We start from the raw sequence: 21,257 nt of genomic DNA, 5'->3' as shown, positions 1-21,257 counted from the left end.
CTTTGTCAAGCACTATTTAGTGAAATCAAAATGGTCCCTATAAAACTCTGGCACTTGGGGCTTGGTGGGCTTTGCAATGTGCTATAAATATTCATGGTCTTACAAACTACCCACAGGGAGTGTTTACATTTGAATAGGCCAATCAAAGGCTGGTGAACTCACCAGCTCCAAACCTGGAAATTTCTTATTTGGAAAAGAATCACCACATGAAAACCTAATATGGCTGTAACACTCCTGTATCCCCAGCGGGGAAGGGGCATTCTTTTTTTTTCAGGAATTCTTTTTTTTTTTCTTCTTTTTTTCTTCTTTTTTCTTTTTGGTATTTAACCTTTGTTTGACATTGAAGCAAAAGACATGTAGGGGAAACACTTTGAAGGTATGTCCTTAAAGAGCTAATGCGGGGGTGTCTCTTGTCATTCTTCTCATGATTGCCTTTTTGAGAAAATTTGCAAAGAAAGTAATTCCCCCTTCTACGGAAAGAAGTCTCAAGCCTCAAGAATATGAGCCTGAACTTTTTAAATCTTGAATGACATAGAAACATACTTCATCTGCTTGGGCGTTGAGAATTTCCAGGGACATCCTTTTAAGCATGGATTATCTTAGGGAAATAAAATGCAGTTGATAAAGCCACATGCATACATGCACCATGTGCACATACCTACATTTTCCTTGAAACAGAAAGCACTGTAAGGGTTCAGGAAACAAAGCACTCAAACTAGTAATACTTGCAACACATGCCTCTCTATCTAGTTCCCTTAAAACATAAGCAGTAATTACATTCCTATCTCTGGCACACATATTGTTATCAACATACTCCCTCACTTGATAGAGACGATGCATGGTTAAGTGGAGCAAGTTAGTACCAGACTTTGCAACTGAATCCAGCTCTACTGACTCCCAGGCATCTGCTCTGACAAAAGCAACCTGCTAAGGACTAAGACCAACGTTACTGAACGTGGCGCCTGTATTTAGACATTAAAACTGTTTTGCTGAAACCTTACAAAGAGGCTGTGGCTGCTCATCACCCATGCTTTTACTAAGGTTGCTAACTTCAGGCATTTATGACCTGATTTTCCAATGTACTCAGCACCAGCTTCTTGCACTGGCCTTAACTACAGCTGGAGGTGCTCAGCACCCTCTCAGAAATAGGCCATTGAGTTTAAAAATGTTGGCCTAAAGCTTTGATTGTTAATTGGATTTCAGGTAGACTTCTTTTTAAGAAGAGCTGACAAAGTTATTCCCTGCTGGCTTGTGGCCTTTGGGGCCTAGAAAGCCAGCATCTCTGTTCCACTCCTCAGCCTAAGAGTTTGGGGACCTAGAAATGCCAGAGCTAATCTCTAATTTCACTTAAAAATGTTTTGAGGCCTTTTCTCTGTGAAGCAAACATCCTTGAAAATGTAACTTCACCTGCAGGTTTGAAAGTTTTGTCCCTGTTTTTGTATAAAGAGTATAAATTATTCATGCTCTCCCCTGTTGTCATGCAAGGCTTACCATTGGGATCTACACAACACACAGCCTCAACTCTCTTGGGGGCACTGGCAAAACAACTCCTACCTGGAGGTTGTGGTGCTACTGCTGCTATGGCTGATGCTACTCCCACACCAACATCCTTCCCAGCTGGTCCCCAGAAGGAGGCACAAGGAGGCAACTCCAGTCCAGGTCAATTAGCAGTGTTCTCTAGCTGTCCCCATACAAGAAAATATAGGAATTGAATCCCAGCTCTCTTACTGTTTCCAGTAGTGGTTTTGGTCAAGACTTTTATTTTTTTTTTTCAGTAGCCTAGAGTTTGCTTAGCTATCCTCTAACTCGGGGTAAGGGTATTTTTAAAAAGTTTGCACAACACTGAGATCTTTGGGAGCATTTTTACAATGCAGAGGACTTTGGAAAATGTCACCCTTAAAGAAAAGAAGTAAAGACTAGAAGATAACTTTCAACATAGCTAAACGCTGGAGCATGAAAGTGTTTCAAACTGGACATCCAGAAAGGGACACACATAAAGTTACATAAAACTTCTGGAGACTCTTCTGTGCTGCTCCTGCCTTGCTCTGCTTCATGTATGCTCCACTGTCAGCTGCTTGCACCAGGAGTTGCGAATGTTCTCCTGCTGTTTTAAACAACGTGAATAACATCTGCTGTGAGTGCTTCATTCTTTCTTTCATTCTTTCCCTGGGGAAGGAACCGTGTATTTCAGTTTGGAGCAGCTCTGTTGTGGGCTGGGGTTTTGGGAAAGGTTTAGAAATCTGTGCTCAGGTACGTGTTATATGAGAGAAGGGAGCCTTTGGCACCTCTAGGTGCCGACACTCTTAAAAACGTAAGCTGAGGATGTTCAGGGCAATACTTTACTGCAGTGGAAGTCACTTCTGCATACCTGGGTCAGCCTGCAGGAAAGCTGTAGCTCCCTTGCACAGTAAGCTTCAGCTCTTTAATAAAAATACTCACAAAGCAGGGCTGTCAACTAAGGCACTGTTACCAAAAGGGAAGAACTTCTCAGGTGATCTCAGAGACGTGCTGGACCCAGAATGAGTCTTAGAGCACAACTGGGCAAACACGTAGGAGGGCAGTGCAGACAGCAAGAGAGCATGCCGAATGTGCTCCTGGTCTCTTTTTGCTACTGAGGATCAGTGCTGCAGATCTCAGTATTAGCTGGAATGTCCTCCAGTCTGATGGCTTCATGCCCAGGTATTCTCTGCTGATGGAGTCCAGACGGGAAGCAGCAAGGGCGTGAATCACTGAAGCCAGGTCCCTTTCCAACAGGATGGGAAGTAACTGCTGATCCAATTATTTCTTGCCCTAGTTTTTATGTCTGTAAAGTGGGGATACTTAACTACCCCATGAGCAACTAATTATTAGCTATAAAATGTTAAGTAAATGCTCTATTTCACGAAAAAGAGAAGCAATTTTTGTAGTGGGCAAAATGGTCTTGAGAGGCCATGTAATCTTGGCTAGTATCATATTCAGAATGAACTATCACCACTGATAAAACACTGTTCCTGTACAATTACTCACAATTTCTACTAGGCATTGTTACCTCTCTGACCCATCAACATAAAATAAATCTAAAATCAAACCATTCACTCTGGGTAATACCCCACAATGCCTTCTCACAAATACGCCTTCTCACTAACAGCAAGGTGTGTTGCGTTGGCTATGGAAGGAACACTAGGACTGGAAGTAGGAAAGGAGTGGCTACTTCTCATCAGGCACAAAGGAAGCACTAACATTCATTCAAACATCTAAGTCTAAGTCTGAAGTCTAAAGAAAAAAAAAAACAGGCACTGGAAATAGCATGATGATATGAAAGGGAAGTTTTAATAGGCAAAATTGACTTTTTCATGATTTATTGAAAATTCAACATTAAATTAAATTAGCAATAGGTTTCTTTACATCCTTACAAATTAAAAATTCAGTATAGTGGATGATGAATGGAGAAGAGTGTTTTAGTTAAATCTGTACAGAAAGCTGTATGATCATGCTCCATCTGTAGAGAATTTCAACTTCTGGGAGACATCAATGTACTGTATAAGAACACCTATCTTATGGCTTCCTTATCTGATACTCATATCAGATATATTTCTCACTTTAAAGATTGTTACAAGCCTAATTCTATGACTCTGTTTATGAAAACTGCTTATTGTACTAAGCACGTCTTATTGAAAGTATTCTATTCTAAAGAATAAACATTTTTAGGGACAAACTTTATCAGCTCGATTTCGAAAGTGTAAATACACCACATAGTCATTTGAACACTGTGGAACACATAAGTGTGCAAACTCAAAACTCAGAACACCCTTTAAACATCCCGTTCCATTACATAAGGTTTCTATTTGCTTCGTTTCTGCAGTGGTAGTATCATCTTCAAAAATTTAAAACTAGCTCAATAGCTATGGAGCACAAAGCTATTTAAAGGAAGTGGTAAAGGTGGGAGAAGAGTGAGCTATGGAGAAGATTAAAACTAAGTCTTGCACGTTTTCTCTAAGAAAGGCACATATTTTATCAATTAAATTTGCAAACAGAGAGAGACCAGAGTAGTAGATAATGTGGAAGTATCAGCTCAGGACATCAGGTTTCTAGTCCTATATTGGCCACCAAGGGAAGCTTGGTAGTGAGTGAGGAGACAGTAACTTCCCCAAGGTGAGAAGAATGTAGTATATATATTCTCATGTTCCTGTAGTCTGGTTTTCCTGGAACAGGAGTCAGAAAATCAAAAGCAATGAAAGCAAAGAATCACACTGGGCCAAACACCAAGTTAAGCACCATTATAGTGCATTTATTTTCTGTACCCCTGAATTAATTCCTTTTAATTATCAGCTGTGCTATACACATGGAAAGGGCTTCTATGTTATTGTTTTCTGCTCTGCTCAATCTTGCTCTTGTTCTTATTCTGCCCTACAGCCATGGAGTGCTGTCCATGGCTTCTAATCTGAGATGATTAGCATCTCTCATGCATGGGAGATGCACTTTAGATGCATGTTTAAATTAAAAGCAAGAAACTGCTCCTGTTAGAGGAAATAAATAGACTGTTATGCTGCAAGCCCCAACACAAGCCACGGTAATGTGAAAGGATAGAGAAACATAACCCGGAGGCTAGTTGCCAAAGATTCCACTGCTTCAGCTGGTAGATAGCCTGAACAAAGCGATGCTTCCTAGAAGAGGTTTTAAATGAGATCTTGAGATCAATGTATTTTCAGTAAAAGCAGACTCCAAAGGTCAGTACCTACTGCTCTGCCTAAGTGCTTTGCTGCCCTTTTACCATCCTGGGTAGATAACTGGAGGTAAGAGCAGAAAGCCAGTGATCCCAGCATATGTGAATGGCGTGATGAAATGGCATTTTTTTTTAAACATAATGAATTCTCAACTGGGGTGGGGCTACACAAGTTAATTAAAATAATAAACATAATGAATTAAACGAATAAGAAAATGAATACCTTTCCCTTTTTGCCAGCGTAGATAAGCCAGAGAGAGGCTGTCTCTAAGGGTATGGAGATGTGTTCTGTTAAGAGCCTTCTGCAGCACAGAACAACCAACACACTGATTGTCACCTAGCCAATGTAGAGCATAATTTGTCTCTCTGTGGGGACATCCTTTTGTGCCCTTCACTAGAAAACCAGGTGCTTCAGTTACGTTGAAGTTTTAATGAACTAGGCTTAGATGGAGACAGCAAATTCTTGCCCTGAGTCTTGGGCAGGGATGAATTTTCAGTGGAAAATCATGTGCTTTTATTATAATAAAAATGCAGAAGGCAGCTGCTGGGGACCCCATGTATTTTGAACCAAGATCATATTTTAGAGAGTCAGATCAGCAAGGAGGTGATGTTACACGTCACCTGGATCTCCACATTTTGCATCTTCAGAATCCAGTTATCTATTCTGTCTTTTTTAAACCCAGTCTGAATTCTGCTGTTAAAACTCATTTCTATCCTATTGTTCCTGTTTCTTCTCACAATTTTATTTTGCATACCTGTACTTTCTTCCTTTTTTTTTTTTTTTTTTCTTTTTTTTTTCCTTTTGGTCTGATTTCTCTAACAATCTCTCCTATCTCTTTTCAGACATTGTCGATCTCCACTTCTACCCACTTCTGTATTTTGATTAATGATGAAAAAAAGAATTTGTGAAAATCAATAAGCCAAAATATTTGAATATTTTCTTCCTAAAAACACAGTTTCAACTTATTGGAAGCACTTTGAAAAAACAAAACAAAACAAAACAAAACCAAAACCAAAACAAACAAACAAACAGAAAACAACAAAACCAACACACACAGAATATCTTGACTGAAAAAAAAGAAAATGATTCCACAAAAACCATGCTGTGGCTGAAGCAAATACAACAAAATTAGTTTCTGACCTTTCCTCATTCCACTCAGTTTCTGCTTTATTTTTCCCACAAGTACAATAACTATCTACACAACTCAGATCATTTTCTGACTTCAAAACTCAGCCCTGCCTCTTCCTGTCTACCACTATGTAAGACTGTTTTTTTCCCCCTAAACATTTAACTTTATCTTTTCTTTTCCTTGTCCTCCTTCCAGTTTGGTTCAGAGTTTGCATGTAATACCTAATACAGACAGAAAATAAAACAGATTTGGATCTGTGAGAAATAGGAGAGAAATTCAGCACAGGCACTTGAAAGTATCATAGGTATGGTCCTCCGGATGACCTATGGGTCCATCAAGACAGAAGGTAAGAAAGGCTATCAAAAAGGCTTTCTTCCTTATTACTTCCATGCAGAAATGGATTATTAGTGCAATCTACATGAACACCAAACTCTTACACAATGAATCAATACATGATTTAAATTCTCTTATTTCTTTTTTCTCCAAAAAAAAAAAAATGTATCCCATATCATCACACCAAACATTAATATCAGGTTTTCAGAATGTAAAACTTTCAGGAAGTGAAATACAAAATGAATGTACGGGTGCACATGCCAAACTAGCCTTTTGCCTCTGCTGATGAGATTAAATCCAGATCTAGTGCAAAGCTGAATTAGTTGTGCACACTCCACTCAGTTAAAAGACTTAGAGATGGGAGCATATGCTACAAAAAAAAAAAAAATACTGGAAAATCTTGAGTGCTGAAAAATCTTTTAATTGCAAATAATAATGTGGCGGGCTAAAGAGAAAAGGTCTTAGTACACAAATAGTACACTTTTCCTTGCTCTACCCCTACAGATCATCAGAGACACTGACATTTTTTCCTCTGTCAACTGAATTTAATATCTCAATGTAAACTAAAATAACTTAGAAGCAATCTTTTGCTGCTGTCTCAAGATACAACACCACTTCAGGAATACATACCACCACCTCTCATTTCAAGACAAGCTATGCATGATGTTAATATATAGTAAATAATTCCTTCAGCCAAACTTGTCATCAGATCTTTTTCAACATTTATTTCTTTCTCTCTGTCCTTTTGTTCTCATTAATAAACCGTATCATAAACATACCGCAGGTCCCACAAACAGCACACACAAAGACAGCATACCGTTTGTTTGACTCTGTTTTTCCTTTTTTTTTTTTTTTTTTTTTTTTTCCACCAAGTAAGAATTTGTGGGAAATAGGTTTGGCCAGCAGGTAAATTCTGCCTAGTTTTTTCCCCCATCCTTACACTGCTACATCAGTGCTTAGCTTTTCACATTTTGATACAGCAGAATATACTATTCCCCATTTCACTGCTTGAGTAAATGTTTTATGTATAACTAACAAAAAATTGGATGCCAATTCCTCTCTCCTCAAGACTATCTTGAGCTGCAATAATGCACAAAGCAAGAATCCAAAGGTGGCTCGCAAAAGTCAGGTCTGTACAAGGTGGTTTTCTGCCATCTGCTTCTTGAGGCCACATGGGCCGCATCACCTACAATTTCCTTGTCCTTCCTTCATCCCAATCCCAATGACAACCAAGTATCAGAGGAGGTCATGACAAGCAAAGCTTTGAACTCAGCTACCACAATGCTATTATAACCCCCAAGGTAACAAGCGTATACCTGCAGCTCTGTTTGGAAGAAGAACTTCTGTGGACACTGTGTGCAGTCATAGATCTTGTCCTCTTGTCCATGGGCTGAGAAAATGTGCTGCTGCAACTTGTTTGCTTGGACAAACACTGAAATAATAGACAAACAATGAGCTTTTCATTATTTTGGATTGCAAGTAAAGCATTTTTTATAAACAATTTCCCATTAACACTCAGCAATTCCAAGAGGTAAAATTAAGCTGGCATACTCAGATTTCACATTATGCTGTTGCTATAATGGGTACCAACAAGCACTATTTAACTGCAAAGTGTGATCTTTCTTCATTTTAAATGAATTGAAATAGATGTCTGGTTTAAAAAGAAAATAAATATATATATATATATAAAAGGAAGCAAAAGGACACCCTAACAGGACAGCCAGAGAAGTTTAAATTTAAAGATTTTAAAATGGCATTTTCTCTTCAGAATTTTTTCTTCATGCTTACTGTGCTTTGATTGAACACATACAAAACTTATTTCCTAGCAACCAGCAGGTTTGAAAAGCATAGGTGCCAAAGTCCTGTTTACTGTGTTTGCCTAAAGTTAAAGCTAACAAACAGCTCTGTATTTAAATGTGTTAATGCTAAAAATTATATCCCACAGCTACACTGGGGCAATGTCTATAAATGTGAAACAGAACTGCAGGTAAATTCTCTTTGGATACTTTAAGATCAACTCTGCCTACACACTGAATGCAAGGGTTTCAATAATATAAACATGTTCAATTTTAATGACTACAAAACAAGGCCCTAAGACTGTGTAACAGTTTACCTAGGAGACATACTATTAATAATTAAATTGTATATGCCAGAGGCAGTGTTTGGGTTGGCAGCACTGACTTCTGATGGATGCCTTGTGCACTGTGACCTAAAAAAGTTTGCATCTACAATATTAATCTGTATAGGCAGGGAAAGGATTTATTAAAGATGCTGGCATTTGACTTTGACTCCACTCCTAATCATTAAAATTATTCTAATTGCAAGGCAACAAGAAATATCAGAATATTGTTCTTCTGAGTCATACATTTTAATCACATTTCTCATTACCCAGAAAAAAAGGGCTCAGATTCCACTTTCCATATAAAACTTATATTGGGTATTTTTACTTCTTGTTAATATTCTAACAAGACACGCTGAAATAATTTAATGGCATATTGCTAATAAAGCACCATTGTTTATGATTAATGCTTGGTGTCTATTTACCCCATCAGCAAAAAGGAGAAAGTGTTTCACACAGATTGAAATCGACTTATCTCCATACTCTTTAACACATTTTACAAGGCTACTGGCTCAAACATTAAAGGATTACTTTTATCAGGGATCTGGCTCTCATGGAGAATTGTCAGTGGGTACTCCTGACAGTTGCAAGTTTTTATATTGCGTTTACAGCTCCCCCCACCTTGAAAATCTAAGACCCATGGCATTACGCTAAAAAAGATCACTTCATAACATGTACACAAAGACAAGGTGGAAAAAATTAGTAGAACGAGTAATAGATATAAAAGACAAAAAAAATGCCTAACTGAATTACTGAACACGGACGCCTAACAGACAAACTGTTCACGGCAGCTCTATGCACACTCAGATTTACTATGATAAACCTTGCAGTGGAGATAAACTGTGTATTTTTTTTTTTAATTTTATGAACTGCAGAAATGTGTGAAACCTGAAGATAGTGAGGTAATTAGTCATCAACAACCACTCAATCTGAGGGACGAAAAATTCAACTTCCATTTTCCTCTGTAGCACTTACTTAGGTTTTACTGGGAGGGGAGCTGCCAAACAAAGAGAAGCAAAGGGAAGGTATTAAAGGGTCTATTTGCCTATCAATGAAAATCCTTCACTTCCATTAATGGAGAACAGAAACCTTGAATTGCTTCCAGAATTAGCATGCCATTGATGTGAGAATACCCAAAGTGTGTTTTGTCATGTTTGTGATTATCTTTGATTTTCATCTTGTAAAGCAAAATTGTGCATGTAAGCTACATATTAAGGCTTATGTTTTAGGTTATCTTTTTATGAAATGTTTTATTATGAAGTCCTTAAAAAAATGCACAACAACTCTGTAGGCATCCTTTTAATGTGTTTTCATTTCCAACAGCATTTTTCTGCTCCTCATTACAGCCCAAACAATGCAGTGCTTAGCCCTACCGGGTCAAGTTATTTTCTCACTTGGGTTTTACTACCGAGCAACGCCACTGCTTGGGGAGGATTATTCCACACTTGGACCTGTGTCAGGGGAGAGCAGAACTTGACTTGTGGCAAGACAGCATGGTTTGCTTTCTAAAGCACATTACAAGGGTGTTTCTTCTCACCACAAGCCAACAAACACATACAGAAGTGGGCTTTCTTGCTCGTTCAGAGAATGCTGCTGCACAGGCTACGTCTAGCAGCCCTTGAGGCCAAATTCTGCTCTGAATGGTATTGTTTTAGATGAAACAGCTGTAGCTTTAAAGCACAAATTTATGGGCAGTTTTAATCTTGGCAAGTGTAGAACATGAAGGTGATGAACGTGATACGATGGAAGGTAATGGACTCATTTCTATAATTATAAAAAACTCAAAACTCCAGCTGAAGAGCTTGAAATGTCGTTCTTCAGATGTATGCTTGACCTACCAAGAAACTCAGCTTTTTGAACGGTTTCAAATCAATATTACTAATGAGCATAAACGTAATGTCTGCTCCTAAAACTGACCTGAAGACAACACATGGCACAATTATAAGTGGGAGTTCTGTGCAGACGAGCTAAGGGCATGATTCAGACAAGAAGCAATCGCCTACCTGTAAAGCACACCGGACACTTGAAGGTGCCCCCCATGCCTTCAAAGCTGTGCTCTATCAGGTGGCACTGAAGTTTGGCAGGAGAGTCGAACGTCTGATTGCAGAGCTTGCATTCGTGGTTCAGTCCTTCATCTGAGGGAGAGACGAAAGGAGAAATTAAATTCACTATAGCCTTTGCCAATGTCCAACATGATCTATGAACAGGCTTTTTGTTTTGCTAAGCTCAGGAAACTGGGTATTCCTCAGCATCCACGGCTGCTAAAGTGTTCGTTTATCTGCAAGGTTTCAGCATGTAGGAAGTTTAACTGGACATTAAAAGCACAGATTTTTCCAGATACAATTACCACCAGATAGGAATGCAGAGTGTTAGACTTCAGGAAGAAATGAAGAACAGGACCAGAAGCCTGAAGCACAAGTACCCCATACAAACCAGAACATTTCCAAAACAGTACATGAGGAATTGAATGTTGCTCAAAGGCCACCCCACCTGCCAAGGGTAGGAAACGCAAATGCAAATGCATTTACCTCTGGCTGATGGCATTTCTCATAAGCAGTGTGGCAGGGGAGGGTATTTTACACCCTTGTGTCACTCCTGCTCCATAATACCAGTCCTGTGGGCATGCATGAAACCTTTTGCAAACCACGGGATTTCCCAGCTCCCTTTCTGACAGCCCCAGCTTTATTTTTTTCTCCTTTATTTGCATTTTTCCCCTCACACCAGCTCCGAAAAGTCCCTGTGTGCTTCCTGACACAGCTTCCCCGTCAATGTCATGTGGCTTTCAAACCCTTCCCATCCCCTGCTGCTTGTTCCTGCGTTTCCTCCCATTGTCCTGCGAAGGCCCCGCGCCTCGCGGCCGGTTCCCTTCCTGAGGGTGCTGCGGGACTCATCCGCTCCACCACGAGGGCGGCCGCGGCTGTGTCCTACTTAGAAACAGTTGCTAGGTAAGAAGTGGCTTCCAGCCCTGCTGCAGAGGCCTCAATTCCCACAGCGCGGCTTAGAAAAGGTCCTTCTGTATGTCACCAGTGTGCTACACCAGCGGCATTGATCTCGCAGGTAAATACTGTATTTGATTACCAACAATCAAACGGGGAGGGAGAGCCGGGCAACCGGCGCCTTTCCGCATCAGTTCTCAGGTGAAAAGAGCCGTATAGGACAGCACCCTGCCCACCCCAAACACCTACACCTCGTGCTGTCCACCCTTTGTAGTGATTAGGAGCCATAAGGGCTAATGCTTGCAGCTGGCAAATGCTGTCGGGTGTGTGGGGAAGCGATGCTTTGTATGGCACCCCAAAATTAAAGGAAGCCTGAAGATCCCAGCTGAGTGGGGTCATGAGTCATCTAGAAATGATCCCTCCTAACTTAGAGGAAAAACAATCAAAGAGAATTGCTCCAAATAGGGGTGGGGTGAGAGGAAATGGCACGGCTGCTTTGGAAGTCAGTTGAAGAAGGTCCTGGCAATGCTGTGCCCCTGGTTTTGTTACCAACATTATGCACAGGATGAAGGCTCAGGTCATTCATGGCTGTTTTGCCACCACAGCCTCTCTGGGTATGGGGCAGAGGGTGAGAGGCTGCTAGTATGTGTTTCACCCAGCTAGTCACACAGGCAGGCTGTGTGGGCTGAAAATATTCTGCACAGAAGACTCCCAGGGGCAGATCTACAGGGGGATGGATGCATCAGGTAGGTGACACCTTTTATACCCCTCCAGAGATACATTAGCAAACATCTATCAAATATATGCTAACTATTTCCTTAGCAGGGAGCATGTTTTAGTGGAGTCTCAAGAGCTGCCTGGGATTTTGTGTTTTCCAGCACCACTTCCAGAGTGCTCTGCTTTTGTTGCTGCTGAGAGAAGGTGAGCATGGCCTGCACATGCACTGTGAAGGGATGTATGAGGGGAAAGATCTGACATGCACCAGTCTGTACATCTAAGAGAGATAGTCATATTCTGTGAGGCAAGCAGTACACCACATGCTACAAATAGGCAACCCACATCAGTGAGTGAAGCTGAAGAGCAGAGCATACTGAAAAGAGGAGGAAGACCCAACAAACCAAACACAAATGCCCCTTCTCCCTAAACTTGCAAGTCAACCACGAGGAACATACAGAGTGCCACATGTGATCAGATCATGTCTGCTATACTCAGATCCTTGCCATAGCCATTATAAAAGAGACAGTTCTGAGGACAGTGAAAGCCCCCACAAAAGGATAATTGCGGGCCAGAAAGCCCATAGGCTGAAGTTTCTTCATCAAACTGCTTGTGCTGATACACACAGTCAAAGCAATTAGGACAAAGGGAGCTTCATCTCAGGATCTTCCACATGTCAAGGTGAAGATAATCGATGCCAATTCTCAAATCACAGAGTTACTGTTGGCAAAGTGTAAATGAACCACGCTAATCATTCTAGAGTATGGGAACACTGAACAGGGACTTCTTCAAACATTCCAGGGGAGAAAGACTTCCTAAAAAGAAACATTTTGATATGGAGCTACAGAAGACAGAAATTTTTTTTTTCTTTTTTTCTTTTTTTTCTTTTACCTTACCTAATGAGGAAAACGTAAGAAAGGCATGCACTCCTGATGCTGAAGCAAAACTAATTTTAGGCAATTTGTTCTTGTTCAGGAAGAACTGAACCCCATTAAATGTGACCCTATTGTATTTCCTGTACCACTCAGAGCTGAGGTGATCTCCTGGTCACAAACATCAAAACCACTTTGATTATTGCATGTTGCAAATCTGGCTTATGAACAGGGTTTGAAAAATCCCCTCACCCACTCGCCTGGGGCAGATAGGAAACTTCCCCAGGCAAGAGACATCAATTTGTGCAGAATCTAAGCTTTCTCTTAAAAATAAAATGTTTTTAGTCTCCCAGTTCTAAAGACCTCATTTAAAATGTGACTACATTTGTACAACTAATAGAATATTTTTTTTCCAAAGTTTTGCTGCTCATGGAGTTTTAAACCCTTCCCCTCTTTTGCACCCATTTTTGCATATCACTTGCTGTGCGCTACTTTCTGGGGACGAAGGGCAAGGTTGCAGCCCTTGAATTCTAGAATCTGGTACCAGCATAACTTAAATTCTAGGGGGACAGATAAGGTTATAGTATTGGCACAGGAACCAGGAAGGCTGGGGTCCATTCCAGCCTCAGATACTGACTTACTCTTACCACCTTCGGCACGACAACACAGCCTGTGTTTCTCAGAGTGCCCATCCCTAAAAAAGAGGTGTTAATTTTTAATTTCTTCTTTAATTGGCTGACCTAATTAGTATCCCTTAAGACTTTTAATACAAGTGGGACAGAGGAGCTGGAGAAGAGCACAGGACTAGCTACTGTACATGGAAGACTTCCAGAATCACTGCGATCTGCCTACAAAAAAGGTTTAAGATCCAAGTGCAGGCACACAACTGGCTGCTTGTTTGGGTCACACAGCACTGCAGAAGGACAGGGAATAAGGCTTTGTCCCTGCTCTGCTCTCCACAGAGAATTTAAAAGCACTGCCTGCATTTTATCTTCTACTGGCATGATAGAGCCAGGGTGTGGCAGCTCCTGCAAAGGTGCCAGATGTGGAAAGAGGAAGCAAAAGGCTCTGTTTACACTCTGGCCCTTGTCTCGATCTTCATGTTTAGCAAACAGTTTGATGGGGTGCTGTGGAAGTGCAAAATATGATACCATTAATAAATTAAGGGCCAGTGAAATGTCACATTTTCAGTTTCCATTTGGGAGAAATCTGAAAGGGAAAGGAGAGTCAGACACAGCCCAAGAGGCTCTCCTTCCCTGCAGTACAGAGCTACTGCTCTTTGCTGTTACACAGGGAGGGGGGGTGGAAAGAAAAAAAAAAAAAAAAAGGAAAAAAAGTGCTGAACAGCTTTAAAAAATTCAATCAAAATAATCTGCTCTTTGGAAAGGTGGCGGCTGACAGTAATTGGAAAATACTGTCTGACTCATTTATTAAAGTGAGATTCAGAGTCAATTGATTTAATAACCATTAGAATATTCTATTAAGGATATAATAGGTTGGCACAGCCCTATTTTTTATTAAGAGTTATAGGTAAGAAATAAGCAACGCTACGGAATTCTGGACAACCGCTGTATGGATTAGACTAAAAATATGGTTTGCAAAATAGGTATAAAAGCGCCAGCTATCAGATGGTGGAATAGGAAAGTACATTACAGTACAAATGAGTTCGCTGAACGATGAAAAAGAAATGAACCTTTAACATAAAGCTTGCACTTTTCCAAATCTAACAAAAAACTACGTGCTGCATTCCCTGATGTGGTACATCGTAAAACAAGTCAGCACGTCCTTCATGTTATGGATCCAACAGCTCCATAAGGAAGACAAGAACAAAGTACCACAGCACTGAGCTGCTGCTTACTGTTGCCCTTACATGGTTAGGGTATGAGTTTGGACTTGGTGAAGACCTAGCAACATGGATGAGGATGGTTTACTCACTGTTGGTAGCTCAATTAGCTTGATGCAGGCAGAATTTCTGCGTAAGTAAATTACTTTCCATTTGTAATCTTTACTCAGATAATGGGAAAATGTAAACATGAATCAATTCTAAATAAATGCATTCAATATTCATATAAATGTTTAATATTTACACAAATATTAAACGTTTCAATGGGCGTAGGTAGATTTTAATTGAGGTGCAGCCCATTACCTCAGCCACTAACTTGATAACCAGCTATAAAAGCAAACAAAATCAGTGTTCGTGCTGAGCATACACTCACAATTGGGGACCCTCTGTCTTTGCAGAGGGTACCCCAGGTGTGTAGTTATTGTGTTCTTTGTATGTCAGGTGAGCCCCCACTGCACCCCCATTTCAGGTACTGCTTCGGATGATCTGGCCCCATTTTTGCTACCAACAAAAGGCACAACTCCTTCATTTCATGGAAGACCCTGACATTTCAATACACACTTCTAACACGTGAAACCCTTTAAGCAGCCTCTAGACTGCGTGTCCCATGTTTATGCTTCTTGCTCTTCAATAAAAACAAAACTAGAGCAGCTACAAGCAAATGTTCACTGGCTGACTTACATGCAGCTGTTAAGTCAGTAACCACTGGGGGCCCTCTTATATTGTCTGATCAACACTACAGCCATTACTGAGTACCAATTTGTAACAGTTTATAAGTAACTCTTTCTCTTATTCACCCTCGAGATTGTCCAGAAGGGTCCTTCTGCCTTTTACTCTGAATAAATCTATAGGCAAAGGTCCAAGGATGATGATGTCCTCCTGGTAAATCATCACGAGGCTGGGTCCATGCTTCAAAGCATCTGCTAAGAAGTAGTGTAAACTCTGCCCTCCACATCCAACACAGGAATGAAATGGCCTGCAGTCCCTGTATTTGTTCAGGTCTGTAGCATGCATAGCTCTCACATTCCATGTGTTTTCTTTATAATTTTTTACCAAGCAAACCATGCCCCTAAACCAATTTCTCCTCCTTCACACTGCTTTCACTCTTCCCCAAGTTAATTTTGCAGTGCACATTTATAAGCCTGAGATCTGAGGAGTAATGAAGGAACACCATGGATGACAGCTAACCCCTTGGCTACAACATCTCACGCTGAAAACCAGGGAAGGACAAAACACACCGTACAACGCTGCAATTTGCAGAGCGTACAGCCATTCCCGCTTCATGCTTTACAGCGCTGAGTTCGTTTGTGTCTCTGTAATTCTGCTGGCCACACGCACATGCATTGGCATCTCCGTGTCACCAGAGACAACCTCGTTCCCGGCAGAAACTCGGTCTCGGGTCTCAGCACGGCGAGTGAGTGAGTGACAAGTCTCTTCACCTGCTAAGGAAAGCGCAACACTTCTTCAAAGGCTTGGAGCTGCAACGAAACAGCGCCTCAAGTCTCTAGCACCGCGTTCATAATTTCTCCCTGATTGTAATAGTGCTTCTGTCATTTTCAATTTCTCAAACATGATCACAACCCTCCCCTCCCGCCCCCCCATGAAAAACACTATCCACCGTGGTGTTAATTTTGGAAGCTGACATGAAAAGCATGGGAATATAGTGATAAAGAAGTAAATGTACTAAAGGCAAAGCACACAGCTGGAATCCGCAGCAGGAAGAAGACAACAGCTGGAATTTACAGCCGTGAGAGCAACCCGTCAGGGAAAAATGGGGGTTTTAAGGTCCTAACTAACAGTTGTATCCTGTTGGGACAGGACGGAGGGTTGGATGGAAAGACAGAAGTACAACTGTATTTCTTCTGCAGTGCTCAGGGCAGGTGTCTGGCAGGCTGGGGGGAAGGAAATGCCTTCCTCAACCTCTCTTCACTTGCCACACTACTGCTGGCATGGGCAGGCCAGTCCAATGCTCTGCCTTTACTCCTAATACCACTTCCAACTGAAAACATGACTTTACCTAGAGACTGTGCAACAGGGAAACTCAATACATTAGGCTGCAACCTGAGCAATGCCTCCCTCCCTGCTTTATTTCACGTAGAAATTATTTTTGGGCAAGGCGTTGCCCATACCTGAGGCAGAAGGTGGACAAGATGCTAGGAACAATCCTAAATGGGCTTAATCCTAAATGGGAATGGGCTTAAGTTGCGCCAGGGGAGTTTTAGGTTAGATGTTAGGAAGAACTTTACTGAAAGGGTTGTTAGGCACTGGAACAGGCTGCCCAGGGAAGTGGTGGAGTCACCATCCCTGGAAGTCTTTAAAAGACGTTTAGATGTAGAGCTTAGGGATATGGTTTAGTGGGGACTGTTAGCGTTAGGTCAGAGGTTGGACTCGATGATCTTGAGGTCTCTTCCAACCTAGAAATTCTGTGATTCTGTGATTCTGTGAAATCCTAGAGTTAACACCAAGAATGTTAGCCTCCCCAAGGGAAAGTCAAGACAAGGCCATGACTCTGTCTCTACCTACGCATACTGGCTACTAAAACTGTGCCACAATTAGAAGGAAGAGGACGGTGAGGCTGGGCCACGCAGGATCCCAACAGCAGCAGGTAGGAAACCTTAGTCTACACGTAGGGAATAAATATGACAGCCTGCTGTAGAGCATTGCTACTGCTACAGCTACAGCAAAGGGTGCTGATTGATGGAGTGACAAAGAGCTGGGATCCACCTCCTCAATTAAAGCAAAAGTTCATCTCTCCAGGGCCAGATTTTGAAATTAGATCTGCTTAAGGGAAAGCCAGTCTACTGCATCTTTCATTCCACTGTATTTTTGTCTGAAGCAAGGGATGCATTTCACTTCACCAACTGTTCACTTTTTTGCTTGGTTGCACTCACTTTGGCTGCTTGTAAGTGAAGTCTTCTTACCACATGTGCCTTGTATGTTCCATTAAAACCACAAATTATCCAGCTATGGTGAGGCTGGATTAAAATATACGAACGGCGACTGGCAGGGTCTATTTCTTAATAACTGTCATGTTTTTAGCTCAGGTGAGAATGATTTAAATGCAACAAATGCCCTCTCCATCAAAGAACAGGATTTTCTGGGCAACTGACTAGCAGGAGAGAGTTCAAGAATTCAGCAACAGGGCTATCACCGACTGATGAGACATGCATAATTTGCTACTCCTTGTCTGTAACTGCACCAGGAAAAAGCATTAGTATATATAAAAAAAAAAAAAAAAAAAAAAAGAAGTCCATGTTGCATCACGTAGCTATACACATTACAAGGTTACACTATATCATTGCAATAAAATCCCATGTGATAGAGCTTATTTTGGAAACAATTTTACCATGGGATATAAAAAGGAATTTAAACTGGCAGGAATAAGCTGAGTGGTACGAGATATTTGTAGACAGATGATCCAGCTCAACGTTTACCTTTTCAAAAGGCACTCAGTAAGCAATGATTAAAAACTTGGAGACCGATCCTTCAAATGCTGGCATAACCAGCCCTAGGGAACCAGCCTCTTGTTACACTAGGCTCTTGTCTAGACTTTTTGTGGGACTAAATTCTGCCGAAACGCACAAGGTCAAGCCCTCCATCCTTAGGCTGCACACTGAGATAGAGATTATTATCTGCATATTACAGATTAAGAAACTAAACCCCAGAGCTAACGAATGTCTGTTTCTCCACCCCATTCAGAGCATGAAAACTCTCTTTTTAAATTCAGCTGGACGAAGAATCAGGCCCTGCTTCATCTGCCCATCGTTACACACACAGTGTCAGAATTAAAACTGAGTGAGTGGAGGACTTGTTAGTGTTAGGTCAGAGGTTGGACTCGATGATCTTGAGGTCTCTTCCAACCTAGATAATTCTGTGATTCTGTGATTCTGAGTTGTTCTTTGTTCTTTTCCAGGAGGGAAGTGCCTATTTTTTCCCAACAAGAAGATTTTTTTGGACCAAATCTTCTCTAGTAAAGTAAAATTACAATTTGAATGGCTCAGAGATTGCCTGGGTAAAGGAGTTATTAACACTTTAATCAAACCATAGGGGGAAAAACAAATAAAAATGTCACATTCATATTCAGAAAAATTAACAGTAAAATATAAGTAAAAGCTTTTGGCTTTTTCAGCATTGCTAATTCCATTTAAATATTTTTTTTTGCTGTGTAGGGTACAGTTTCTTTTTCTTGTTCTTGCTTTCTGGTTGGAAAGCCAGCTTTCTCTGTTATTAGCTGTTCAATACCTACTACAGACCCACCCATCTGAGACTTCTGAGACTATTGCACAAAGAAAACACAAGTTGTTTAATAGGAGAGGATATTTCATATTGCATAAACTAAACACAACCTGTTCAATGTTAGGGCTACCAGGAAAGCATCTCTTGCATGGAGACAACCTAAGCGTCAATATTAATTCTACATCATGGTGGACCAGCAGTAGAAATTACGTTTTGTACACAACTTCAGAACTCTCATGAGGTATTTCTCTTTTTCTCTTGTTCTGCCTATACAGAAAGGGTCAGGACTGCTTTTTTTTTTTTTTTTTTTTTCCTTCATGAATCCTTACCTGGAAGATAAAGTCTCTAAATGCTGAAATGCTGTTTAAATGTATTTCTTTAACATATCATCTACTACTGATAATTTTTTCTCCAAATCTGAATGTCGTTATATGAGTCACAGATTATTTGGCATCTGCTTACATTGTTAAGGAACACTTCAAAACGAGTGGCAGTTGCTGGGGTATTTATCCGCTTCTTAAACTCATTTAGGGGTGTATCAATATCCTGCTTTCTTTTCTCTCAACCTCCATCTCCTCCCCCACCAGCCCCTTCTTCAGCCCCCAGAAAAAACAGTGAGGAAGAAGCAGTTCATGCTGCTAAGGCCCTCAGGTCTATGCTGATAACTGGGCATTTAATTAGATTCTTTTCACCCCAGCAAACTGCTTTGCCAGTTAGGGCAGATCTCCTCATACAGAAATGTATGGAAATGATAAAGCTTCATCTAATATAAAGTATTATTTTTATTGCTCGTCTGACTTAATTTGCTGTTTTATTTAGGAAAGCATGAGAGAAAAAGCTCTTTTTTAATTTGCACTAACCTTTCCCTATCTCTGTTTGATCCTGCTGTAATGCAAGCAAGCAGCTTTGGGCTCACATATCAAAAAAGGACCAGACTTCATTTGAAACCTACTCCACTCTCCTTCCCACTATCTCTGCTGGTACTAAGACTTCATATGGAGCTGAACAAACAGCTGTTGGGATTTCTGTACTAACAGTCCTTTGGTTTGTGGATAAGAGAATAATGAGGGGCAATTACTTATTTTTCTTCTGTTTGTTATATGCAGTAACATGTTTGTGTTTGTGTTTTTCTAATTCTACATGCCCCTTGTACGGGAATATTATGACTCCTCACCAAACCTAATTCCCCACTGAAGCAAAGATGCCATTTTCCACTATTCTAGCAATTGAAGAGTTCACTCTCCAGTGAACTTTCAGGTAGCAGGATGAAAAAGTTATGAACATGAAATAATAAGAGAAAAAGAGGAAAAACAACAAAGCAGAGAAAACAGAGAAAAGTTGGCTGAGAAGAGATGTATGATTGACAGGCAAAGACGAGGAAGAAGCAAGAAAGGAAAGAATTGTTAGAGGGGGCTGGATGAGGAAGGAGAAGAGATAAAGAAGCAATAATAAGAAAGGAAAGGGGTAGACTGCAAAGGAAAGCTGATGGAGGAGAGGAGGTGGAGAGGAGAAGCAGGACAAGGGCATTAAACCTAGTTGGAGGGGAAGAGGCAAAAAAAGGTCTTGATTTAACGCTCATTTAAATTTCACTGAAAAAATGCAAAGCATTCATTTCCAGACAGAGCTTGGGTAATTTAGTGCAGCTCCAATGGCAATAATGATAGATGTATTTTTGCAGCCAACTGTCTCAAGCCAACAATGTTACTACTATATAATTAATAACAATAAGCAATTAAAAAGAACAGCAGGTTACAGCTATAAGGCATCAAAGCATATTACCAAAGGAAAAAAAAATACAGGACTATTTTGAGAAAAAATAAATGTATAGGCTGTCAGGTCAGCATATATCCTCTCTAGATAAAACTTACAGAGCTGGAGAAAAATGTAGCATGACATTAAATGACTATGAGGTGATTAACATCACTGAAAAAAACAGAAAAACACTTGTAAGACTCTTAGGAAATCTGAAATGTGATATGAAAAACATGACTGTAACAGCAAGAGAGAGTTGGCTGACCACTATATGGCATTATCCTCTTACTAAGACATACTCTAATAAATAACTTACAAGACTGCATTTGTTGGCTGAAATAGCCACCAAAAGGCCCACTGCATTTTCATTATGTGGGGTGATATGAATGTTTTGCTTCATTTCAATGAGAAGAGATGGGGGAAAAAAATAGTGGGAGCAGGGTTCAGATCACACTTGGCAGGAGTAGGAAGGAGGGGGTCAAAAGACGGGGTTTCACTTGGGTTTCTTCCAAGCTGCTGGCCACCATCCTCCTCCTCCTTTCCCTGGGGTGCTGGGGCAGGAGCCAAGCTGCCCCTCTCCTGCTCTTTCACCTCTCCCTGAAATGTATCGCTCCACACTT

The 21,257-nt window shown here is 40.7% G+C and overlaps 1 protein-coding gene across 9 annotated transcripts in view; it reads right to left on the bottom strand.

Annotated features, from left to right (window-relative positions):
• The window catches only part of ZNF521 (zinc finger protein 521), a 232,110-nt gene that overhangs the window by 20,519 nt on the left and 190,334 nt on the right, over window positions 1-21,257 (bottom strand). For all 9 annotated transcript variants that reach the window (XM_068671843.1, XM_068671845.1, XM_068671846.1 and 6 more), the window contains 2 exons: window positions 10,288-10,419; window positions 7,482-7,597 (listed from right to left, as the gene is read on the bottom strand). In XM_068671843.1, coding sequence (XP_068527944.1) covers window positions 7,482-7,597; window positions 10,288-10,419 — 248 coding nt within the window. The remainder of the gene's footprint in view (window positions 1-7,481; window positions 7,598-10,287; window positions 10,420-21,257) is intronic.

The sequence above is a fragment of the Anas acuta genome, chromosome 2 (assembly GCF_963932015.1).
Source record: "Anas acuta chromosome 2, bAnaAcu1.1, whole genome shotgun sequence".
Classification (NCBI taxonomy): Eukaryota; Metazoa; Chordata; class Aves; order Anseriformes; family Anatidae; genus Anas; species Anas acuta.
This window is presented reverse-complemented; position numbering and strand designations above follow the sequence as displayed.